The sequence below is a fragment of the Hemitrygon akajei genome, unplaced genomic scaffold, assembly GCF_048418815.1.
Source record: "Hemitrygon akajei unplaced genomic scaffold, sHemAka1.3 Scf000140, whole genome shotgun sequence".
Classification (NCBI taxonomy): Eukaryota; Metazoa; Chordata; class Chondrichthyes; order Myliobatiformes; family Dasyatidae; genus Hemitrygon; species Hemitrygon akajei.
Window position 1 is genome coordinate 1,238,383 of NW_027332026.1, and position 25,907 is coordinate 1,264,289.

General features: G+C 46.3%; 1 protein-coding gene across 1 annotated transcript in view; it reads right to left on the bottom strand.

Moving 5' to 3' along the window:
* Positions 1-294: 294 nt before the first annotated feature.
* LOC140723849 (uncharacterized) overlaps positions 295-25,907 on the bottom strand; it is a 50,864-nt gene continuing 25,251 nt past the window's right edge. The window contains 3 exon segments of the mRNA XM_073038408.1: positions 295-1,947; positions 22,016-22,301; positions 22,392-22,538. Coding sequence (XP_072894509.1) covers positions 295-1,947; positions 22,016-22,301; positions 22,392-22,538 — 2,086 coding nt within the window.

A 25,907-nucleotide genomic window follows, 5' to 3' on the forward strand; every position in this document is an offset into this window, starting at 1 on the left:
TAGAACTGGGTGTGGTGAGCAGCAGCAATAATTGCAGAGTTCAGCACCGACAGTCACTCTAAAAATCTCATTCAGCAACGGTGATGGACAAATATCCAGCATGCAGCTTATTGAAGCTTTCTCCCCAGTGTGAACCCAGTAGTGTGTCAGACGACTGAGGTTAGACGACTGAGTGAATCCCTTCCCAATGTCCGAGCAGGTGAACGGCCTCTCCCCAGTGTGAACTCGCTGGTGACTCTGTAGGTGGGATGACCGAGTAAATCCCTTCCCACAGTCTGAGCAGGTGAACGGCATCTACCCAGTGTGAACTCGCTGGTGTCTCTGTAGGTGGGATGACTGAGTGAATCCCTTCCCACAGTCTGAGCAGGTGAACGGCCTCTCCCCAGTGTGAACTCGCTGGTGTTTCAGTAGGCTGGCTGCCTGAATGAATCCCTTCCCACAGTCTAGGCAGTTGAACGGCTTCTCCCCAGTGTGAACACGTTGGTGACTCTGTAGGTGGGATGACTGAGTGAATCCCTTCCCACAGTCTGAGCAGGTGAACGGCCTCTCCCCAGTGTGAACTCGCTGGTGTTTCAGTAGGCTGGCTGCCTGAATGAATCCCTTCCCACAGTCTAGGCAGTTGAACGGCTTCTCCCCAGTGTGAACTCGCTGGTGTTTCAGTAGGCTGGCTGCCTGAATGAATCCCTTCCCACAGTCTGAGCAGGTGAATGGCTTCTCCCCTGTGTGAACTCGTTGGTGACTCAGTAGGTGGGATGACTGAGTGAATCCCTTCCCACAGTCTGAGCAGGTGAAAGGCTTCTCCCCAGTGTGAACTCGCTGATGTACCTTCAGTTGAGATGAGCAAGTGAATCCCTTCCCACAGTCTGAGCAGGTGAACGGCCTCTCTCCAGTGTGAACTCGTTGGTGTACCTTCAGTGGGGATGAGCAAGTGAATCCCTTCCCACAGTCTGAGCAGGTGAACGGCCTCTCTCCAGTGTGAACTCGCTGATGTACCTTCAGTTGAGATGAGCAAGTGAATCCCTTCCCACAGTCTGAGCAGGTGAACGGCCTCTCTCCAGTGTGAACTCGTTGGTGTACCTTCAGTGGGGATGAGCAAGTGAATCCCTTCCCACAGTCTGAGCAGGTGAACGGCCTCTCCACAGTGTGAACTCGTTGGTGACTCTGTAGGTGGGATGACTGAGTGAATCCCTTCCCACAGTCTGAGCAGGTGAACGGCTTCTCCCCAGTGTGAACTCGCTGATGTTTCAGTAGGCTAGCTGCCTGAATGAATCCCTTCCCACAGTCTGGGCAGGTGAAAGGCTTCTCCCCAGTGTGAAGTCGCTGGTGAATCTGTAGGTTGGATGATTGAGTGAATCCCTTCCCACATTCTGGGCAGGTGAATGGCTTCTCCCCAGTGTGAACTCGCTGATGTACCTTCAGTTGAGATGAGCAAGTGAATCCCTTCCCACAGTCTGAGCAGGTGAACGGCCTCTCCCCAGTGTGAACTCGCTGGTGAGCCAGCAGATCAGATGACTGAGTGAATTCCTTCCCACATTTTGAGCAGGTGAATGGCTTCTCCCCAGTGTGAACTTGTTGGTGACTCTGTAGATTGGATAACTGAGAGAATCCCTTTCCACAGTCTGAGCAGGTGAATGGCTTCTCCCCTGTGTGAACACGTTGGTGACTCTGTAGGTGGGATGATTGAGTGAATCCCTTCCCACAGTCTGAGCAGGTGAACGGCCTCTCCCCAGTGTGAACTCGCTGGTGTTTCAGTAGGCTGGCTGCCTGAATGAATCCCTTCCCACAGTCTAGGCAGTTGAACGGCTTCTCCCCAGTGTGAACTCACTGGTGAATCTGTAGATTGGATGATTGAGTGAATCCCTTTCCACAGTCTGAGCAGGTGAACGGCCTCTCCCCAGTGTGAACTCGCTGGTGAGCCATTAGGTCAGCTGACAGAGTGAATCCTTCCCCACAAATTCAGCAGATGACCAGCCTCTGCCCAATGTGAACTGACTGGTGTTCCACAGGTGGGAAGATCGACTCAATCCCTTCTCACACACAAAACAGGTGAATGGCCTTGTCCAGGATGAACTTGCTGATGTATCTTCAGTTGAGATGACCAAGTGAATCCATTCCCATTGTCTGAGCAGGTGAACGGCCTCTCCCTGTGTGTAAAATGACGGGCGTGCTAGTCGGTCAGATGACAGAGTGAATACCTCCCCACAGTCTGAGCAGGAAGGATGATTGATTGAATCCCTTGCTCCAATTCTTAAATATCTGGACAGAGACAGCAAAACTGGTGTGTTGTGGTTGAGATTCACGTAGATAACTTCCTTGTCATTTTTAACCTGTAAAAAGATTTACAAAATCCATCAATGGGTGAAGGACAACATGTCAGATGAGATCACTTTAGTTGCCAAGGTGTGATCTGGCATCACACTGTTACAGTGAAGTTCAACCCAAGTTGGAGAGAAAAATCATCTTCTAACTGGGCACAGTGCTGGTATCTGGATTGACCATCAAATTCTCTGATGCTCTTCCTGTCTCTATGAGAATGGGGCATTTCTGCCGTCTCCCATCCGTGACTTGGCTCAGTCTGACTCTCCCCATTGCTATTATTTCCTGCTCCAGCTGAGCTGCATGGGTGCCTGGCCCCACAGTAACTGAAACACTCTCATGCAAATACCCTTTGTTGACATGCAGCTGGGATTTTCTTTTATGTACTGTTAATTTAAAGCGCCACAGTTTCAATGCAATGTAAATATCTCCTGACATGGATGGTGGCATAGTGGCATCAGTGCCTGACTTCGGGACAAAAGGTCCTGAGTTCGAACCCAGCCGGCTCTCCTGCACGCTTTCCATCCGTGCTGGGTTACGAGCTGGTGATCTCTTTGGAAACTCACCCGGCAGAAGGCAATGCCTCGTACACAGTTCCCCACGACGAGAGAGGCGTGGAAATCGTATAACCAGAGAAACTTTCCTTAAATGTCTCCTACTCAGATGTATGTTTGGTCTGCACAGCTGTTAAACGGAATTCGAGTGAATGTTAGTATTATTCCTGTCACAGTCATGGAAAAGTACAACACTGAAACAGGCCCTTTGGACCATCTAGTTTGTGTTGAACTATTTAAACTGTCCACTCCCGTACACCTACCATCCAGGTACCTATACAAACCTCTTACATGTTGAAATTGAGCTCGCGTGCACCACTTGGGCTGTCTGCTCATTCCAAACCCGGATGACCGTCTGTGTGAACAGACATACTTTATTGATCCCGAGGGAAATTGGGTTTCATTACAGTCGCACCAACCAAGAATAGGTAGAAATATAGCATATAAAAATTTATATTTTGCATAAATAATTAAATAATAAGCAAATTCTGCCAAGTGGAAATTAGTCCAGGACCAGCCTATTGGCTCAGAGTGTCTGACACTCCGAGGGAGGAGTTGTAAAGTTTGATGGCCACAGGCAGGAATGACTTCCAATGACGCTCAGTGTTGCATCTCGGTGGAATGAGTCTCTGGCTGAATGTACTCCTGTGCCTAACCAGTACATTATGGAGTGGATGGGAGACATTGTCCAAGATGGCATGTAACTTGGCCAGCATCCTCTTTTGAGATACCATCATCAGAGAGTCCAGTTCCACCCGCACAACGTCACTGGCCTTACGAATGAGTTTGTTGATTCTGTTGGTGTCTGCTACCCTCAGCCTGCTGCCCCAGCACACAGTTTCCCCTCATGTTCCCCTTAGCGTTTCACCTTTCACCCTTAACCCATGGCCTCTGGTTGTAGACACACCCCATCTCAGTGGTAAAAGCCAGCTTGCATTTACCCCATCTCTCACCCTCATAATTTTGGAACACCTCCATCAAATCTCCCCTCAATCTTCTATATTGGGAGGAATAAAGCCCAGACCTGTTCAGTCTCTCCTTGTAACCCAAGTCCTGCACACCTGACAACATCCTTGTGAATTTCCTCTGAACTCTTTCAACCTCTTTTACAACGTTCATGTAGGTTGGTGACCAAAACTGCACACAATACTCCAAATTAGGCCTCACTAATGCTTTGTACAACGTCAACATAACACCCATCACCTGTACTCAATACTTTGGTTTCTGAAGGCCAATATGCCAAAATCTTTCATTCCATCCCTATCGAACTGTGACACCACTTTCAGTGAAATACAGACATGTATTCCCAGATCCCTTTCTTCTACAACAACCCTCCATGCCCGACCAGTCACTGTGTAAGACCCACCCTGGTAGGTTCTACCAAAGTGTAACACCTTACACTTGTCTGCATTAACTTCCATTTTCCATTTCTCAACGCATTTGTCCAGCTGGTCCAGATCGCACTGCAAGCCATGAGTCTTCCTCGCTGTCACTACACCCCAATCTTGGTGTCATCCACAAATTTACTGATCCAGTTAACCACACTATCATCCAGATTACTGATATAGATGACAAACAACAACAGATCCAGCACTGAACCCTGTGGCAACGACGAGTCACAGTCTTCTAGTCAGAGAGACAACCATCTGCTGCCACACACTGGCTTCTCCCAAAGCCAGTGTCTCGTCCAATTTACTATCTCATCTTGAATGCTGAGTGACTGAACCTTCTTGACCAACGTCCCATATGAGACATTGTCCTTGCTGAAGTCCATGTAGACAACATCCACTGCCTTGCCTTCATCCACTTTCCTGATAACTTCCTCGAGAGACTCTATAAGATTGGTTAGATATGACCTACCATGCACAAAGCCATGCTGCCTATCCTTAATCTGTCCACATCTATCCAAATACTTATATATCTTAAAATTTCTTAGTTTACTTTTAGAGCCCTTCTTGAACAGCGGAACAACATTGGCTGTCCTCCAATCCTCCAGTCCCTCACCTGTCACTAGGGATGATTTAAATATCTGTGCTTGTACCCCGACAATTTCTGCACTTGTCTTCCACAGGGTCCTAGGGAACAACCTGTCAGGTCCTGGGGATTGATCAATGGCAATTTGCCTTAAGACAGCAAACACCTCCACCTCTGTAATCTGTACAGGTTCCATGAAGGTGATGTTGCTTTGCCTCACTTCTACAGATGCTGTGTCCATCTCCTGTGTAAATACGGATGCAAAAAAAACCTCCCACACCTGTTTTGTTACCTCATATGGATTACCATTCTGATCTTCGAGAGGATTAATTTTGTTCCTTGCAATCTTTTTGCTTTTAACGTATCTGCAGAATCCCTGAGGATTCTCCTTCACCTTGTCTGCTGGGGCAACCTCATGCCTTCTTTTATTTCTTTCATAAGTGTTCACTTGAATTTCCTGTACTTCATAAGTACCCCATTTGTTCCTATCTGCCTGTACCTGGTATGCACCTCCTATTTATTGATCTGGGAGATGAAAGCCAAATGGATAATAGAGCTGCATCGTGGGAGGTGAGGGTCGGGGTGGTTAAACTAAAGTTGCAGGGGGAATGGGACAGAATGACAGAACAGATAGTGGAGGGGTTGTAGAGACAGATGTTGTTCTGTTCTCAGACAAAGTCAGGAATTAAAAAGTTGAGCATGGTGCAGTGAATATGCTGAGCCCCGTCCGTATATCTCAATACAAGGAGCATCACAGGAAAGGCGGATGTGTTCAGGGCATCAATCAAAACCTGGAATTATGACTCTAGGATCTGGCAACTGTGGATTGGGACAGGCTGCTTTATGGCAAAGGTTTGCTTGGTGAGTGGGAGGCCTTCAAAGCGAAATTCTGGAAGTACAAATAGGGTATGTGCTTGTCAGAATAAAAGGCAAAGATAGAAACTGTAGGGATCCTTGGTTTGCAAGAGATATTGAGACCCTGGTGAAGCACAAAATGGAGTTTCATAACAGGGATAGGCAGGCAGGTTCTTATGGAGTATAAGAAATGCAAGAGAACACATAAGAAATAAATCAGGATGGCTAAAAGAAGGCATGAGGTTGCCCTCGCAGAAAAGATCCTCAGGGATTCTAGAGACAGATTAACAGCAAAAGGATTGCAAGGCACAAAGTTGGTCCTCTGGAAGACCGGGCTGGGAAACAAAACAGATGGGGAAGATCCTAAATGCTTTTTCCATATCTATGTACTCAGGAGTTGGACACAGAGTCGATGAAAGTGTGAGAAAAGTGGCATTAACATGGTGCACCCTGCACAGATTAAGGAAGAGGAGATGTTTGCTCTCCCAAGGCAGGTGTGAGTGGATAAATCTTCAGCGCATGATAAGGTGCTCCCTCGGACGCCAGGGGAAGCAAGTGCAGAAATTGTCTCGGCCCTAGCAGAGATAACTAAATCATCATTAGTGACAGGGGGAGGTACCGGAGGATTGGAGTACAGCAAATGTTGTTTCGCTGCTTAACATAGAACATTGAAGTCTACAACATATTCCAGGCCCTTCAACCTACAAAGTTGTGCTGACCATGTAACCTACTCTAGAAACTGCCGAGAATTTCCCTAACGCACAGCCCTCTATTTTTCTGAGCTCCATGTACCTATGCAAGAGCCTCTTAAAAGACCCTATTGATTCCGTCTATACCACCGCCACTGGTAGCGCTTTGCATGCATCCACTGCTCTCGGTGTGAAAAATTTACCCCTGACATCCCCTTGGTACACATTTCCATTGCACCTTAAAACTGTGCACCCTCGTGTTAGCCATTTCAACCCTGGGAAAGACACCACTGGCTATCCACACGATCAGTACCCTCATCATCTTATACACCTCAAAAAGCTCTAAACATAAACAAGGAAATTATACATTGCTTTGAGAATTTGCTCCAAATATACACAATTATGAGAGTATAGATGGGGTAAATGCAAGCAGCTTTTTCCACTGTTGGGTGGGATGACAATCAGAGGTCATGGGTAAGAGGGGAAGGTGAAAATTCAAAGGGAACAAGTGAAAAGGCTCTTTACTGAAATGGTCGTGAGAGTGTGGAATGGGATGCCAGCAAAAGTGGTTCATGCCAGATCACTTTCACCGTTTGAGAAGTTTGGATGGGTACCTGGAAGGTAGGGGTACGGAAGGCCATGATCCCAGTGCAGATCGTTGCATCAGAGTTTAATATTTTCAGCAGTCTAGATGGGCGGAATGACCTGTTTCACGGAACTTCATCAAATCCCTATGACAGAGAAGCTGGCCAAACTTCATTGGAAGGGGAAACTGGTTGGAATTACGATGGAGCAGCAATGACTGGAGATTCTGGGAGCAATTTGGGAGGTGCATAGTAAATACATCCCAACGCAGCACTGGAAAGGCAGGAGGACACAACCATGGCTGGAATGAGAAGCCAAAGAGAGGGCAAATAATAGAACAAAAACTACCGGAAAGTTTTTAGAAACCAACAGAAGACAACTAAATAAAAAAATCAGATATGCTCAGGACATTGAATTATGATTTGTAGTTACTGATGAGTCTTGGTTGAACCCAACAGTCTGAGGCATTTAGAGGAACAAAATATCCGGGGCCTTAATATCTCTTGAGAACCAAGGTTCCCTGCACCAGTTACCTTTCAACTTTTATTTTGACAGGCATATACAAACTCAACACTCTCAAAATTTCACTTCTGAAGACCTCCCACTTACCAAGTACTCCTTGGCCAGAAAACAGCCGTCCCAAACCAGACTTGTCAGATCCTTTCTGATAACATCAACATTGACCTTTCTCCAATTTAGAATCTCAACCCGTGGTCCAGACCTCTCTTTTTCCATATTTACTTGGAATCTCATGGCATTATGATCACTAGTTACAAAGTGTTCCCATACACTAATTTCTGTCACTAACCCTGGATCATTTCCTAACAGCTTATTGCACAATTCTACATCGGGAATTCTACGTGCTGATTAAGGACACATTTGTGAAACTCTACACCGGCTAGTCCTTTTACAGTATGGGAGACCCAGTCAATATTTGGAAAGTTAAAATCATTTACTATATCAACATTTGTTTCTTGGCATAGTCTGCAATCTCTCTACAAATTTGTTCCTCTGAATCCCTCAGACTGTTGGGTGCAACCAATAGACAATAGGTGCAGGAGTAGGCCATTTGGCCCTTTGAGCAAGCACAGCCATTCACTGTCATCATGGCTGATCATCCACAATGAGCACCCCGTTCCTGCCTTCTCCCCATCTCCCTTGAATCCGCTATCTTTAAGAGCTCTATCTAACTCCTTCTTGAAAGCAACCAGAGAATTGGCCTCCACTGCCTTCTCAGGCAGAGCATTCCACAGATCCCCAACTTTCTGTGTGAAAAAGTTTTCCTCAACTCGGTTCTAAACGGCCGACCCCTTATTCTTAAACTGTGGCCTCTGGTTCTGGACTCCCCCAACATCGCAAATATGTTTCCTGCCTCCAGCATATCCAATCCCTTAATAATCTTAAATGTTTCAATCAGATCCCCTCTCATCCTTCTAAATTCTCGTGTATACAAGCCCAGTCGCTCCAATCTTTCAGCATATGACAGTCCCGCCATCCCGGGAAACAACCTCGTGAACCTACGCTGCACTCCCTCGATAGCATGAATGTCCTTCCTCAAATTTGGAGACCAAAACTGAAGGCAATACTCCAGGTATGGTCTCACCAGGAACCTGTACAACTGCAGGTTCTTTGCTCCTATACTCAATTCCCCTTGTTATGAAGGCCAACAGGCCATTAGCTTTCTTCACTGCCTGCTGTACCTGCATGCTTACTTACAGTAACTGATGAACAAGAACACTCAGATCTTGTTGTATTTCACCTTTTCCCAACTTGACATCATTCAGATAGTAATCTGCCTTCCTGTTCTTGCCACCAATGTGGATAACCTCACATTTATCCACATTAAACTGCATCTGCCCACTCACCCAACCTATCCAAGTCAACGTGTATTCTCATAACATCCTCCTCACACTGCCACCCAGCTTTGTGTCATCTGCAAATTTGGTAATGTTACTTTTAATTCCTTCATCTAAATCATTAATGTATATTGTAAATAGCTGTGGCCCCAGCACCGAGCCTTGCGGTAACCCACTGGTCACTGCCTGCCATTCTGAAAAGGACCCGTTAATCCCTACTCTTCGTTTCCTGTCTGCCAACCAATTTTCTATGCATGTTAGTACCCTACTCCCAATACCATGTGCTCTAATTTTGCCCACTAATCTCCTATGTGGGACTTCATCAAAGACTTTCTGAAAGTCCAGGTACACAACATCCACTGGCTCTCCCTTGTCCATTTTCATAGTTAAATCCTCAAAAAATCCCAGATTAGTCAAGCATGATTTCCACTTCGTAAATCCATGCTGACTCGGACCGATCCTGTTACTGCTATCCAAATGTGCCGCTATTTCATCTTTTATAATTGACTCCAGCATCTTCCCCACCACTAATGTCAGGCTAATTGGTCTATAATTCTCTGTTTTCTCTCTGCCTTCTTTTTTAAAAAGTGGGATAACATTAGCGACCCTCCAATTCTCAGGAACTGATCCTGAATCTATAGAACATTGGAAAATGATTACTAATAACAGAGCCACCTCCTTAAGTACCCTGGGATGCAGACCATCAGCCCTGGAGATTTATCAGCCTTCAGTGCCATCAGTCTACCCAACTCCATTTCCTGCCCAATATAAATTTCCTTCAGTTCCTCCGTTACCCTAGGACCTCTGGCCACTATTATATCAGGAGATCGTCCGTGTCTTCCCTAGTGAAGACACATATAAAGTATCTGTTCAACTCGTCTGCCATTTCCTTGTTCCCCGCAATAAATTCACCCATTTCTGTCTTCAAGCGCCCAACTTTGGTCTGAACTTTTTCCTCTTCACATACCTAAAGAAGCTTTTACTATCGTCCTTTATATTACCTTCATGCCTCATCTTTTCTCCCCGTATTGCCTTTTTAGTTATCTTCTGTTGCTCTTTAAAAGTTTCCCAATCCTCTGGCTTCTTGCTCATCTTTGCTATGTTATACTTTTTCTCCTTTATTTTTATACCATCTTTGATTTCCCTTGACAGCCACGGTCGCCCCTTACTCCAGTTAGAATCTTTCCTCCTCTTTGAACTGATCCTGCACCTTCTGTATTATTCCCAGAAATACCTGCCATGTTGTTCCACTGTCATCCCTGCTAGGGCAGACAAGCAAAGATACTTCCTACCATGAGTACCACCCCTCAGGAAGAGCCCAATGTAATATTGCAAGTTGCTGGAATTCCTGTTCCGTTTATGATTGATTGCAACCACAACCACTGTCGATCAGGAAATAGTATCAGAAGATGGAAAACAGCTATCAGACAATCATTCTGTTTGGGTTCAAAGGCAGGGCACATACGTATTCATGTACCCAGCCACTGCAGGTGGAATTCCAGGGGACCCAGTGTGAGGTTTCATTTACAGTCACCACCAGTCGGGGTGTAATCTAGCAGAGAGAGACTTGCTCTGTCCGTTGGAAGTCGAGATTCTCTGCGTGGACAAGGGTGTCACCCTGGGACTAGTGAACAACCGACATCTTCCCCAGTTACTGACACCCACCCAAGTGGTGGGCACTTAATCTGGACTCCACTGCGTTTGAACACCTTCTGCCAGCGGCCGACCCTCATGCGACTCTGTGCTATGACCCTCCGGGGTGCTCAACTGAGGAAAGCCAGTATTATGCACCCCTCGAGGGACAGAAGTTCCCAGTCACGGTGATTGGAGAGATTAAAGGATAAGAGGGCAGTGCATTATTGCCTGAAGTTACGGATTTCCTTTGGCGACAGACAGGACTGGTGCTTCCCCATATCACTGTCTGGGTTTGCCCTGGGTTAAAGCCAAAGAGCCCAGAGTTCTATTCAGAAGGTTCAAAGGAACATCTGAACAAGTCAGATGCATTTTGGAAACAAGTCCTGTGGACTGATGAAGTTAAAATAGAGCCTTTTGACTGCAATGAACAAAGGATTGTTTGGAGAAAAAAGGGTGCAGAATTTCATGAGAAGAACCCCTCTCCAACTGTTAAGCATGGGGGTGGATCGATCATGCTTTTGGCTTGTGTTGCAACCAGTGGCACGGGGACACTTACTGGTAGAGGGAAGAATGAATTCAATTAAATACCAGCAAATTCTGGAAGCAAACATCACACTGTCTGTAAAAAAAAGCCGAAGATGAAAGGAGGATGGCTTCTACAATAAGATAATGATCCTAAACATAACTCAAAATCCACAATGGACTACCTCAAGAGGCGCAAGCTGAAGGTTTTGCCATGGCAATCACAGTCCCCCGACCTAAACATCATCGAGAATCTGTGGATCGACCTCAGAAGAGTAGTGCATGCAAGACGGCTCAAGAATCTCACAGAACTAGAAGCCTTTTGCAAGGAAGAATGGGTGAAAATCCCGCAAACAAGAACTGAAAGACTCTTAGCTGGCTACAAAAAGCATTTACAAGCTGTGATACTTGCCAAAGGGGGTGTTACTAAGTACTGACCATGCAGGGTGCCCAAACTTTTACTTCAGGCCCTTTTCCTTTTTTGTTATTTTGGAACTGTAAAAGATGGAAATTAAAAAAAAAAGTTTCCTTGCTTAAAATATTACTGAAATGTGTGATCTTTAACTTATGCCTTTTGGAAATCAGTTCAACTTTTACTCGTTTAACAGTAACAGAAACTTTGACCGGGGTGCCCAAACTTTTGCATGCCATTGTAATTGAGCAGGCCTCTTTTGAATCGGCTGTCTCTGCCCAGAACGCTGAGCTGTTTGCTCTGACTCTGCCTGTATCCTAGCAACAGACTACAGTGCGGACTTTTACACGGACTCCCGTTATGAACTGACTACGGGGCTTTGGGGATTCCTGACTTCCTCTGGCCACCCCATTAGTAATGCTACCTTTGTAGACAACTTACTCACCGCTCTACAGCTACCTCGAGTTTTGACTATTATTAAATGTGCGGCCCATACTGGGGAATGTGATGAGATGTTCCAGGGTAATGTTAGGGCTGATGCAGCTGCCAAACAGACAGCCTTGAATAGATAGATAGATAGATAGATAGATAGATAGATAGATAGATACTTTATTCATCCCCATGGGGAAATTCAACATTTTTTCCAATGTCCCATACACTTGTTGTAGCAAAAACTAATTACATACAACACTTAACTCAGTAAAAAAATATGATATGCATCTAAATCATTATCTCAAAAAGCATTAATAATAGCTTTTAAAAAGTTCTTAAGTCCTGGCGGTAGAATTGTAAAGCCTAATGGCATTGGGGAGTATTGACCTCTTCATCCTGTCTGAGGAGCATTGCATCGATAATAACCTGTCGCTGAAACTGCTTCTCTGTCTCTGGATGGTGCTATGTAGAGGATGTTCAGAGTTATCCATAATTGACCGTAGCCTACTCAGCGCCCTTCGCTCAGCTACCGATGTTAAACTCTCCAGTACTTTGCCCACGACAGAGCCCGCCTTCCTTACCAGCTTATTAAGACGTGAGGCGTCCTTCTTCTTAATGCTTCCTCCCCAACACGCCACCACAAAGAAGAGGGCGCTCTCAACAACTGACCTATAGAACATCTTCAGCATCTCACTGCAAACATTGAATGACGCCAACCTTCTAAGGAAGTACAGTCGACTCTGTGCCTTCCTGCACAATGCATCTGTGTTGGCAGTCCAGTCTAGCTTCTCGTCTAACTGTACTCCCAGATACTTGTAGGTCTTAACCTGCTCCACACATTCTCCATTAATGATCACTGGCTCCATATGAGGCCTAGATCTCCTAAAGTCCACCACCATCTCCTTGGTCTTGGTGATATTGAGAAGCAGGTAGTTTGAGTTGCACCATATCACAAAGTCCTGTATCAGTTTCCTATACTCCTCCTCCTGTCCATTCCTGACACACCCCACTATGGCCGTGTCATCAGCGAACTTCTGCACATGGCAGGACTCCGAGTTATATTGGAAGTCTGATGTGTACAGAGTGAACAGGACCGGAGAGAGTACGGTTCCCTGTGGCGCTCCTGTGCTGCTGACCACCGTGTCAGACCTACAGTCTCCCAACCGCACATACTGAGGTCTATCTGTCAAGTAGTCCACTATCCAATCCACCACACATTTAGTCCCCTGGGGAACCCAGCAAGCTACTATTAGACAAAATCTAAGGACGGGTATGCCAGACATGGGGGAAATACGTAACTAACAGGGGGACGCCCCTGAAGGAGAGCGCAAACTATGGTCCCAAATGGGTTGCCACCTCGAACCTCAGACCGATTTATGGGTGACCCCTGCGTGAAAGGTCTGTGTTCCCTCCGTGTTCTTACCTATTTTGGTAGATCATGTACATAATTGTACACACTTGGGCAAGGAGGGGATGGTTAATACATTATTACAAACTTGATTTCCAGAAAGCAGCTGAAAAGCGAGCCAAAGCATGCTTAATCTGTAAAAAAAAACAAATGCTGGAAAGGGGATGCCTTGTGGTTCCGGAACTACCCCCTTGCCTGGTGGACCTTTTTCTTGTTTGCAACTTGAGTTTATTGAATTACCTGGAGTCCACTGTTATAGGTATTGCTCAGTGATAGTAGATGGATTTAGCAGATGGATTGAAGCTGTTCCTACCACTATAATTGTTGTGATCATATTGCTAAAAGAAATAACTCCTTGCTGTAGACTTCCAGAAATGATCAGCTAGGACAATGGGCCAAAATAAATGAGGAAATCTGTAAACTCCTTGCTATAAAACAGCAGTTCCACTGCACCTATCATCTGAATGCAGCGACATAGTGGAAGGAGCCAGTTGAAAGATAAGTTGGCAAAACTTACACAAGAAACTGAAATGATCTGGTTGAAGGTTTTACCCTTAGTCCTATTCCATATGAGAATCACGCCATCAAGTAAGAAATCACCAGCAGAAATTATCTACGGGAAGCCCATGAGAACCCCATGGGGACCCCGACCTTGTTTGTCGCTCCTCCCTGAGAGCTTACCTACAACATTGGATATGCACACCTTGGGGGAGGAGATGGGAAAATACTTATGCAAATTAACTAAATCTCTCTAAAGCTTGCATTCACAGGTACGACAGGCCTATCGAGAGGACAAAACCCCAAATAAAGGTGACCACTCCACCATCGAGACTGGAGATTTTGTCCTGCTCAGGAACTGGGATGGTAAGAAGTTGGGACCGAGGTGGAGAGGACTGTACCAAGTGCTACTGACAACACCTCCTGTAGTGATGGTGGAAGGGCAGCTCTGGCGGATACATCAAACGGAGTGTAAACACGTTACTGGCGGAACTGATAAGGACTGAATAATGTACTGGTTAATGCTGATTTTAATGACCCTAAGGGAACCTGACCCTAAGGGAAACTGCCCCTGTCTCAGGAGGCCTCCAGTTTACACTTTCCTGTCCCTCTACCACACCTACGCCAAGCACGTAGAGCGGGGAGCATGTTGGGTAAGTGACGAAATTCCCCAACAGGGTCAGACTACGATCCCCATGTCACTGGTGCCCCTGAGTACTAGCGAAATAAATTCAGTTCTGGTGTTTTCTGATAGCTGTAATGGTAGCATTGTCAATTGCACCATATCCAGGTCTGGAAGGCGAGACTGGGGATGGTGTTGTTTTGAGGGTTGGAGACGTAGATCTCCTCCACAAGACCCCTCCAAGCTATGGCCGGGGATAAGAGTTACATCTCCAGCAGTGGCTAGTGCTACTTGTTGGTGTACCCAGAATGAGAGTGCACCCTATCAAGTGGGAAGTAGTAACTGTACCAAGAGTCAAACTTATGAAACCCCTGGACCACTAATTCGAGTTTATTGGGTTTGTGGAAATAGGGCCTACCCCTGGCTGCCGGGAGAAAGAACAGGGCAGCGGCATGGAACCACACCCTACCAGACGGGTTCTCGAGGGGGGATGAGGGTTGGAGTGGTTGTTGCTACTTGGCCGACCTTGTGCCACACTTGAGGATCCTGGCTCAGCCTCAGGATCACCCCCATTGGAACAGGCAACGAAGGGTTGCCTGATAAATTTGGTGGAATGCTTTGAGAAATAATAAGCAGGGTGGACAAAGGAGAATTGGTAGATATTGTGTACGTGGAATTTCAGACCTTTGACAAAGTGCCACACATGAGGCTTCTTAACGAGCTCTGAGCCTGGTTGGGCGGCGATGAGGAAGGGGCTGATCTCGGGATTGTGTAAATCGAAGGGCGGTTGCAGTGGGAAAGGGCCGGGACCGAGCCAAACGGCTGGACAGTCTGGGCTGGGAATGTAGGATCAGTTCGTTGTGGTTCCCCAAGCTGTGAAAGTGGATGTCGATGACGAGGATCTGTCTACATGTACGGGTGTGGGGTAAATGGTGGGAAAGTTGTGGGGCTACCGACGGGGTGGAGGGAGGTTGGGGATATGGGTTATCGGACACAGTGTGACCCGGGAGAATGCGTCCTAGGGCAGATTTAGTTGTGAGCAAGGGAGGATCTGGTCCATTGCATCAGACAGCTTTCAGGAAGCAACAAATCTCTCTTTATATTAATCACTGTCTCATCTTGCTGCTACCATTGTGTTTGTCACAAAGCCCAGAGTCTGGGAACAGCTCGATGGTAGGAAGCAGATGGTGATGATGACAGTAAACATGAGGAAATCTGCAGTTGCTGTAAATTCAAACAACACACACAAAATGCTGGTGGGACACAGCAGGCCAGGCAGCATCTATAAGGTGAAGCACTGTCGACGGTTTGGGCCGAGACTCTTCGTCAGGACTAACTGAAAGGAGAGATACTAAGAGATTTGAAAGTAGCGGGGGGAGGGGGAAATGCGAAATGATAGGAGTAGACCGGAGGGGGTGGGATAAAGCTAAAAGCTGGAAAGGTGATTGGCGAAAGTGATACAGAGCTGGAGAAGGGAAAGGATCATCGGACGTTAGGCCTCGGGAGAAAGGAAGGGGGAGGGGGGAAGTACCAGAGGTCGACAGTGTTTCTCCTTATAGATGCTGCCTGGCCTGCTGTGTTCACCAGCATTTTGTGCGTGTTGGTGATGATGGGAGGCTGTTTATTGGAGTCAAGGCCCGTGTCTCCTGGAGCTCCCCAGGGTAACACCCTTTGCTACTTGTCATCTATGTCAATAATCTGGTTGAGAATGTACAGGATATGGGTAGTGAGTTTGCAGCAAGTAATTGCAAACAATTACCTCCTTTTGCAGGATAGTAAATATAAACACCCCTCTTTCCCTCTCCACACTCAGAAACGAACAAAAGCTACTTCAGAAGATGCAAGCTCTTCAAATGAGCAAACACTGAGGGAATGTGAGTGACTTTAAAGAGCCGGGATACTGACAGCACGTTACAGACCTGGAGTGATTGCAACTGGGTCTGACAGACTTAACTGATACATTCATTCTCACCTCAACTATTCCCTGCTTCATTTTGTACAGATACCATAAATTCCAGTGTATAAGCCGAGAATTAGGCCCCAAATTTTGGTCCTAAAATTAGGGGTCGGCTGATACAGAGGGTGCCAACTTTGGAAAAACAAATACAGTGAAGACAGGTTGTATTTATTGGTTGTTTTTGAGTCAAATTCGTTCCACTCTCAACGCATGAAATCTTTGGTTTGTTTAAACTGACATCTAGTGGCTGGAGCACGGAGATCAAACCACCGGGGATGACAGCAATGTCCGTGTTTTCAGCTTTCAGTGCTGCTTTTGTCTCACCTGACAAGTGCGCTTTCAACATGTCCCAGACAAGTAGCGACTTTTCCTTCCCAAAATCTTCAGGATGTTGATGCCACACCTCTTTAACCCACGTCAAGCAACGTCAACACCCCGCGGGAATTTTCTGAGCAATCTTTGTTTTCTGTCTCAACACAAGATCGCGTCTATTCATAAATCGGGTGTACCAACTTCGCGTAGCTTTAAAATTTTCACTGACCTCACTGTGTTTTCGGCCCATTTCAACGCTTGAATTCGAATCATTTCTCTAGTAACAATGTATCCGGATGATTGCTGGTGATTCACTCACTCTAAAACTTTTTCTTCCGGTTCTGGCCACCGGCATGTTTTCCCACGGTTTGCACATTTCTTCTTTGGCATTTCCCTCAGCGTTTCCTCTGCCTTTCTCCACTCTCTCACTCTCTCTCGTTTATACTAAACTTCTTAGCCGCTGCAGAATTATTTGTTCCTTTAGCAAAATCAACAACCTTCAGCTTGAAGCCAGCATCACATCGCATTCATTTTAATCTTTTGTACATGGCGGTCGCAATCTCAATACTGAGTACACGTACTGATCCCGCCACCCTGTGTTATGTTTTAACGAGATTACAATGGGTGCTAAATGGTTTTGCGGGGGTAATATTTCAGAGGCTTCTTCACCATTGGAGACCTAATCCAAAACTTTCCTCCCTGATTTATTTATTAAGAATTTGCTTATAACGCTCTTCAATGTGTAAGCCTGTTTTCTTAGCAGGTACCGGTTCACAAAATTTTCAGGTTCCGGATCCGGCAAAGCTGAGTACAGGCACGTGAGATCTTGTGACCGTTTCTGGTTAAATCAAAAACCTCTACAAAAGGGGTCGGCTTATACAAAGGTAACATGAAAAAGTCCCTTTTTTAACCTTGAAAATGGGGGTCGGCTTATACTCCGGAATATACGGCATGTAATGTCTAAAGGACCAGTGTCTGAGTAAATGAGACTCACCAAACTTGCTCCTGACTAAATCACTGGAAACCCTGAGTCAGAAGGGTTTCTCTCCAGTCTGTGCTCTCAGTCCTCGGGCTGGTTCACTTTTCTGCTGTTCCCTCGTCTTCAGTCGTGGTTTGCTTCCAGTTGTGGGTTTTTCTTCCAATAAATCTCTCACCGCAGGTCTAACTTTAACACGAAAGATAATGAAGCATGTTAACGATACAAAGGAGAACAAAATATCTCTGCTCACTGAAATCTAAACATTGAAGACAAATTATAACGATCTCGGTGAACAAATCTGTAATTGTCCGTGACACGTCACAAAACCTGATATGGGATAGGAAGGAGTCATCGTTCAGTCATGGTAAGATATAAGATGTAGGGACAGAATTAGGTGATTCGATCCATCGAGTCTGCTCCAATCCAATTTCCTCCACCAATCACTGTGGCAAAAAATTCCACAGATCAGACATCTTTTGGCTGAAGAAATTTTTCTCATCTCAGTTCTAAAGGGAAGCATCTTTATTCTGAGACTGTGCTGTCAGATCACCGACTCTCCGTCTAATGGAAACATCCTCTCCATGTCCACTGTATCCAGGCTTTTCAGCATTCGGTAGGTTTACTTAACCATCCCCTCCCCTTTCACCCGCGTCTGAACTCCATTGAGCACAGCCCCATAACCATCAAATGCTCCTCATACATAAAGCCGATCATTCCTGAGATTATTCATGTGAACCTTGTTACTAATCCCTCCACCACCCCCACCGTCCCTCTGAACTCCATTGAGCACAGCCCCATAACCATCAAATGCTCCTCATACATAAAGCCGATCATTCCTGAGATTATTCACGTGAACCTTGTTACTAATCCCTCCACCACCCCCACCGTCCCTCTGAACTCCATTGAGCACAGCCCCATAACCATCAAATGCTCCTCATACATAAAGCCGATCATTCCTGAGATTATTCACGTGAACCTTGTTACTAATCCCTCCACCACCCCCACCGTTCCTCTGAACTCCATTGAGCACAACCCCATAACCATCAAATGCTCCTCATACATAAAGCCGATCATTCCTGAGATTATTCACGTGAACCTTGTTACTAATCCCTCCACCACCCCCACCGTCCCTCTGAACTCCATTGAGCACAACCCCATAACCATCAAATGCTCCTCATACATAAAGCCGATCATTCCTGCGATTATTCACGTGAACCTTGTTACTAATCCCTCCACCACCCCCACCGTCCCTCTGAACTCCATTGAGCACAGGTCCATAACCATCAAATGCTCCTCATACATAAAGCCGATCATTCCTGAGATTATTCATGTGAACCTTGTTACTAATCCCTCCACCACCCCCACCGTCCCTCTGAACTCCATTGAGCACAGCCCCATGACCATCAAATGCTCCTCATACATAAAGCCGATCATTCCTGAGATTATTCACGTGAACCTTGTTACTAATCCCTCCACCACCCCCACCGTCCCTCTGAACTCCATTGAGCACAGCCCCATAACCATCAAATGCTCCTCATACATAAAGCCGATCATTCCTGAGATTATTCATGTGAATCTCATTAGCAACAACTGCACTGAACACATTCCCAAGTATAACAGACAATCAGGAAATTTAAACCATTCCAGAGTGAATGGAATAAAAAGAAACCGGAATCACCAGAACCGCTGAAAAGGTAAGGAACTGCTGTGGGGAGAACAACAAATTTAACGATTCAGCTTCACAATCATTTGTCAGAATGGATTCAGAATTTTTCATTTTTAGTGCAGATCTTCAGCAACTTGAGTTTCTGTTTGATTTCCACTGTCTGACAGACAGGTGACAGCGAGGAGGAATTTCCAAACACAGTTCGAACACTGAACCCCCCAGGTCTATTTCTACTGGTTCAAACACAGAACAGACCATTTACTCACAGCCTCTCCTTGAGAGGGATGGAATATAAACTCATTCTCTCCTCAGATTAGCAGCATTGCTTCCAAAGGAACTCCAGAAAAAAACCCACTTGATCCCAGACCAGAAATACTCGCTCAACACCTCGTAAACCAGGGCAGCTTGATCCCCGGGTCCATGTTACTTGGATCTAAACAGGGGTGCAGTGCTGCCGGAGCTCACCGGAGCACCACTCCAGCACCTCTGTAACAAAATCAAAATAAACAAGCGGGGAATTTAACAGCGGCTGCATATTAAATTGAGGGAATTTTACGGAAGCGGGGGTTGGGGATAGGGGTTGGTGGATGGGGGGGGGGGGGGGAATACCACTAATAACATTAAGATAAGATATTTGATCGTTTTTCGTGAAATCCTGGAGCTGTCACTGTGGTGGTCCGTGGATTACTCGCTAATGCAAAAGTAAATTTTTTCTCACTAACAATCCTATGGCTTCGAAGCAAACAATGTTACTTCACTTGCTTGGTAATTATATTTTATGATAATTAGTGAATGCAACCGTGCAATACTTTGTCATATTATTAAATTAAGTGTTATATGTTTTTTCTTTTCTTTTTTTTTAAGTTTTTTTATACATTTTACAAATTAAAAAACCCCAAATCACAATGAGCAACATTAATACAGTGCAAAATTAAGCATACAATGACAATATGTTACAAAGAAAGAGAATTTTTTAAAAAGCATCTAAATTGAAGACAAGTAAACTTAGTATCCTCCCCAAGCCCCACAGCACAAAAAAAAAACTCCAGACCAACCACAACACAATATAGAGAATATAAATCAGGACAATCAAACTCCCAGACTGTGAATACACTTAGCAACAGAGGATAATAATGCCTACTACCAGAAAAAAAAGGGAGCTGAAAGCAAGGGACTGAAAAAGAAAAAAAACCCGAGTCAAGAGGAAGGTTATGAAATTACTCGATAAAAGGTCCCCAGACCTTATGGAACTTTAGATCCAAATTAAGAACTGAATAGTGAATTTTTCCGAGGTCCAAGCAGGCCATAATGTCATTAAGCCATTGAGCATGAGTGGGCGGGGCAACATCTCTCCATCTAAGGAGGATCAAGCGTCTCGCCAGGAGAGAGGCAAAGGATAATATTCGGCATTTGGTCAGACTCAGACGTAAATCTGTCTCGCCCCAGAAACCAAACAAAGCAATTAAGGGGTTTGGTTCTAGGTGCTGATTCAGAATATATGATAACGTAGTGAAGACATCTTTCCAAAATTTCTCCAAGCTAGGACAGAACCAGTACATATGAATGAGAGAGGCTTCGCCCCTCTTGCATTTATCACAGAGCGGACTAATGTTAGGGTAGAATCGAGATAGTTTAGATTTAGACATATGGGCTCTATGAACAATCTTAAACTGTAAAAGGCAATGGCGAGCATAAAGAGAGGTTGAGTTAACCGATTTGAGAATCGAGTCCCAGCTCTCATCAGATAAGGAGGTATTTAAATCCTGCTCCCAGGTCATTTTAATTTTATCCACAGGGGCCCATCGTAAGGCTGCTAATTTATCTCGAATGATTGATATTAAACCTTTACCTAGTGGATTAATGGAAAGAAATAAGTCCATAGCATTTTTCGCAGGCATTTCAGGAAAGTTAGGAATTAAAGGAGCAATAAAGCGTCTAATTTGGAGATATCTAAAAAAATGAACATTGGGCAGATTGAACTTAACAGAGAGCTGCTTAAAAGAAGCGAAGTGATTATTAATGAAAAGATCTTCAAAATGTCTAATGCCCTTCCTATACCAAACATGGAATGCTGAATCGTACGTAGTAGGTAAAAAAAAGGTGATTATGTACGACAGGGCTGGAAACAGAAAAACCATGGAAACCATAGCATTTCCTAAACTGAGCCCATATACGCAAAGTGTGTCTAACAAGAGGATTAGCTATTAATCTGGACAGACTACTGGGGAGTGCAGAGCCAAGAAGTGCAGAGACAGATAATTCTTTAGTGGAGCTGAACTCCATTGCCACCCAATTAGGGCAAAGTGTTAAGATTTATTGTACCAGTTATATACTGAAATGCAGATATTGGCAAGAATCTTGTTAATGTCTTAACTATCACCGTATTTCTGTGGAGCTCTGGAATTCATATATATTTCTTTCATATTTGTTTAGTATTTGACATTATAAAAAGCCCTATTCATATATATATATATACACACACACACATACACCCAATTTGTGTACGTGTTCATCACATGAATGGGGGAAGGAAGTCAAGGAAGTTGCCCAGCACATGAAAGGAGCAGGTACACAAATTAGGTGTGACACACGAGGGATGATTGATAAAATCGTGGCCTAAGGTGGACGGTCGATTTCAGAAAAACTAGCCATTTTCCATTATCTGAAACAGAAATACCGCAAGAGTTTTAATTTCAAAATTTCTGCATAATCACTCAAAGAGTTGAACTGCAAGTTTATGTACCGAGAGCAGTATAACTTTAGGCCTTCTAACATAGGCCACTAACTTATCAATCACCGCTCGTACAGCTCCGGCAGCTAAAAGATTGGCATTGCACCCCTGCTCCAGCCGTCCGGCAGAGCTCGGGCCCGGCTCTTTCCCAATGCAACCGGCCCCCAATTTACAGAAACCCGCCGAGATCAGACCCCACTCACCCCCACTCCAGTCGAAGAACCCCCAACAGCTGCATTTGGCACTGCGCATGCGTTTAACGGGAGGTTTTTCCGCAGCACCACCGGTGGCCGGAGGTCTGCACATCGACGCCAGTGGCCGGAGGTCTACACATCGCCACTAGTGGCCGGAGGTCCCTGCAGCGACACCAGTGGCCGGAGGTCCGTACAGCGACACCAGCGGCCGGAGGTCCGTACAGAGACACCAGCGGCCGAAGGTCTGCACATCGCCACTAGTGGCCGGAGGTCCCTGCAGCGCCTCCTGTGATCGGAGGCGTGAGGGACAACGGAGAGGCAAATCACAAACGCGGCAAAGTCTGCAGATAATACACACAAAATGCTGGTGGGACACAGCAGACCAGACAGCATCTATAAGGAGAAGCACTGTCGACATTTCGGGCCGAAACCAGCATCTGCAGATTTCCTCGTGGTTGCTCTTTAAAGTCTGCAGATGCAGGAAATCCAGAGCAACACAAACAAAATGCGGGCGGAACTCAGCAGATCCGGCAGCATCTATCGAAAAGAGTCAACAGTCGTGAGACGTCAGAGAGGAAAAGAGGGAGTGGGAGGGAAGGAGATTTGTTCACTGGAAGGAGAAATCGATATTCATGCCATCAGGTTATGGGGGGGGGGGGGGGCGCTACCCAGCCGGAATATAAGGTGCAGATCCTGGACCTTGAGGGTGGCCTTAACTTGGCACAAGAGGAGGGGATGGGTTGACACGTCGGATCGGGAATGGGAATCGGAATGAAAATGTTTGGACACCGGGAAGTCCCGCTGGGAACGGATAGTTCAAAGGTCAGTTTATTATCAAAGCAGGTATCCATGAACAATTCTTGCGTTTTTTTCCAGAGAACCACAAAACAAAGAAAGAGCATGAAAGTCGTTCAGAGAGAAAAATCAAACACCCACCCCACCCCCGCATCAAAAAGAACGGCACCCCGATCATCGACCCCCAAAACCCACCCCTCCCGCACAAAAGGGAACAATAACATCGATCTGCCCCCCCCCCCAAAAAAAAACAACCCTACCCCGCACAACTGCGGAGGAGCCGGTGTCACCAGTGTAGAGGCGGCCGCATCGGGAGCAGCGGACACAATCGGCGACCCTGGAAGATTCACGGGTGAAGTGTCGCCTCACCTGAAAGGATGTTTGGACAACGGAGAGAGTTCGGCCGTCCGGCCCTTTCACTGTGACACCCCGAACTCCACATCAAGTCCGTCCAAACGAATCTGGGCGAACTTTAATGACCAGTAAATATAATTCCTCTCAGCGATCAGCTGTCTGAATGAATGACTGACTTTAAAGCGGAAAGCGTGCCTATGGTCCACATTGTCAGGGTGTTGAGTTTACCGGGGGACAAAGACTGCAGGGACGAGAGATTTTCTGTTGACTAATACTCTGTGTGTGGACCCCGCTGGCAATTCTGCTGTTGTGACCCGAATCGAGACAAACACCACGCTGCCCACTCCACCATCAACACGGCACAGCCGGACACATAACAGGGACTTTACATCAGACAACACTGGATTCAGTGATGAAACCCGTGAATAATGTTGTTGTCCCACTGAAATCATCAGAAACGTCCATTCAGGTGTTTTCAAATGGGAGCGCTCTCCCACGGGTGACGTCACATAGGTGAATCCACGCGACTGACGTCACACATAGGTCCCCACACCGGGACCTGCCCTCGCGTGCGCGGTGTTTACGTCACCCGCGCGCTGGAGAGCTCGAGCTTTATCGGTTTAACGGCTGAGCTACCAATCACGTGACCATCCCCTCCCCCACCGCTGAAAAACAAAGCTTCAAGAGCTTCGCTTTTTCCATTGGTGCGCAGGAATGTCAATCACTGGTTACACCCAATAGCGAAGGCGGACAAGCCGAGAGGGCGTTACCCCGCTGAGTTCGTCTCTCGCTGCGGTGCCGGAGTCTGGACAGAGCGGAACAAATCTCAATGTAAATGTCCGCTTTCTGATTTCTATTTCCCTCCGAGGGATGGTGGGGCGTTTGTGCAGCGTCTCCTGCGGCCGGAGTCTGATGTATCACTGAGAGGTAGGAGGAGACCGCTCGGCCCGTCGGTTTGATGCCGGTTCCCCGGGGTGAGGGAGGGAGAGGGGGATTTTACTGAAAGGATGAAGATGGTGAGAGACGGGTCGGACAGGATGTTTGTCCCGGTGGGGACAGGAGGGGCTCATCTGTGGAAATGTCTGAGCCCACGGTGGTGGCGAGCAGAGGGATTCACCACATTGGAGGGCAAACACCGGCAGACTGCTGCCCTGCAAGCGGGGCCAATGGTCCGGCAAAGTGACAATTATTTGGGATTTGTTGAGACTGTCCCTGGAATATGGTGTAAAATCCCGATCCCCATACTAACACCGGTTATACAGACCAAAGAACAAACTGCCGGAGGAACTCAGTGGGTCGGGCAGCATCTGTGGAGGGAAATGGACCGTCAACATTTCGGGCCGAGACCCTCCATCTGGACTGAGAGTGGACGGGAAATAGTCAGAGAAAAGAGGTGAGGGGTGGGGATGGGGCAAGAGCTGGGGAGTGAGAGGTGGATCCAGGTGAGGGGGGAGGTGGGAAGGTGGAAATAGTGACAGGGGTGGGAGGTGAGTGTTTGGGGCAACACCAGGCTGCAGAAGGTGGTAATTAATGCCACAGAGGATTAACAAAGAGGTTAGAGAGTATTTGTTATAGAGAGTGCAATGAAGATTCACCAGACTGGTCCCTGGAGTGGTGGGTCATCATCAGATGGAGAAAGATCAAATGTGATAAACCTTTCATTTGGAGAATCGAGGACTGAGAGGTGAACACATTGAAATGCACAACATCATTACCGGTTGAACCAGGAATCCCAGTCTCTGAAAAAGGGGATGGACTGTCCCGGACTGAGCTGAGGGGAAATGTCTCCACTCTGAGGGTGGGAAATGTCTGTAAATCCCACCACAGAGGGCGGTGAATACTCGGTGATCGTCCTCACATAAAACAGAGGCCTGCAGATATGTGGAGACCAAAGGGATCGAGGAAATGAGCATCGTGCAGAAACATGTGTGATGGGAGAGCAGCCGCCATCTTGTTGATGGTTAGAGGGGCTGAATGGCCTCTTCCTGCTGTTTCTCACTTGATGTTTCAGTGTTCCTGTCCAGTGAGGCTGGAGGAATATGAATAGAAATTAGTGTTTATAAACATAGACTGATTTAAATGAACACTGAACATTTCCTGTTTGGTTCTGAATTGTGTGTTGTACTGGGATGGGAATTGAGCCCATGACTCTGTGACCTGGGGGTGGAGGGAAAGGGACAGGGAAGATATGGAGGGAAAAACTAAATACGTATCTGGTGTAAGTATGGAATAATGTGAGAAATGAGACGGATGAGTCAGGCAGCGTGTGAGGGTGAGGAGCGGAGTCAGCGGTTCAGATGGGAGACCCTCCACCCGTCACCTGATCCCGTTTCCTGGTCACGTTTCTCTGCAGATCTGCAGCATCTGAGGGTCACTGCTCTATGTGTACGTGTAGCTTCATCTTTCCTCGTTCAGACAAGGACATGAGATCCGGATCTGTCACTTTCGTTGCGTGTGGACAATGTTCTTTTTCTGCAACATTTTCAGCATGTTTCATTCCACTCTTTACTGGCTGAAGTGCAGCCGATGTTTCTGGATGTGTGACCCATTTATGTGAGAAT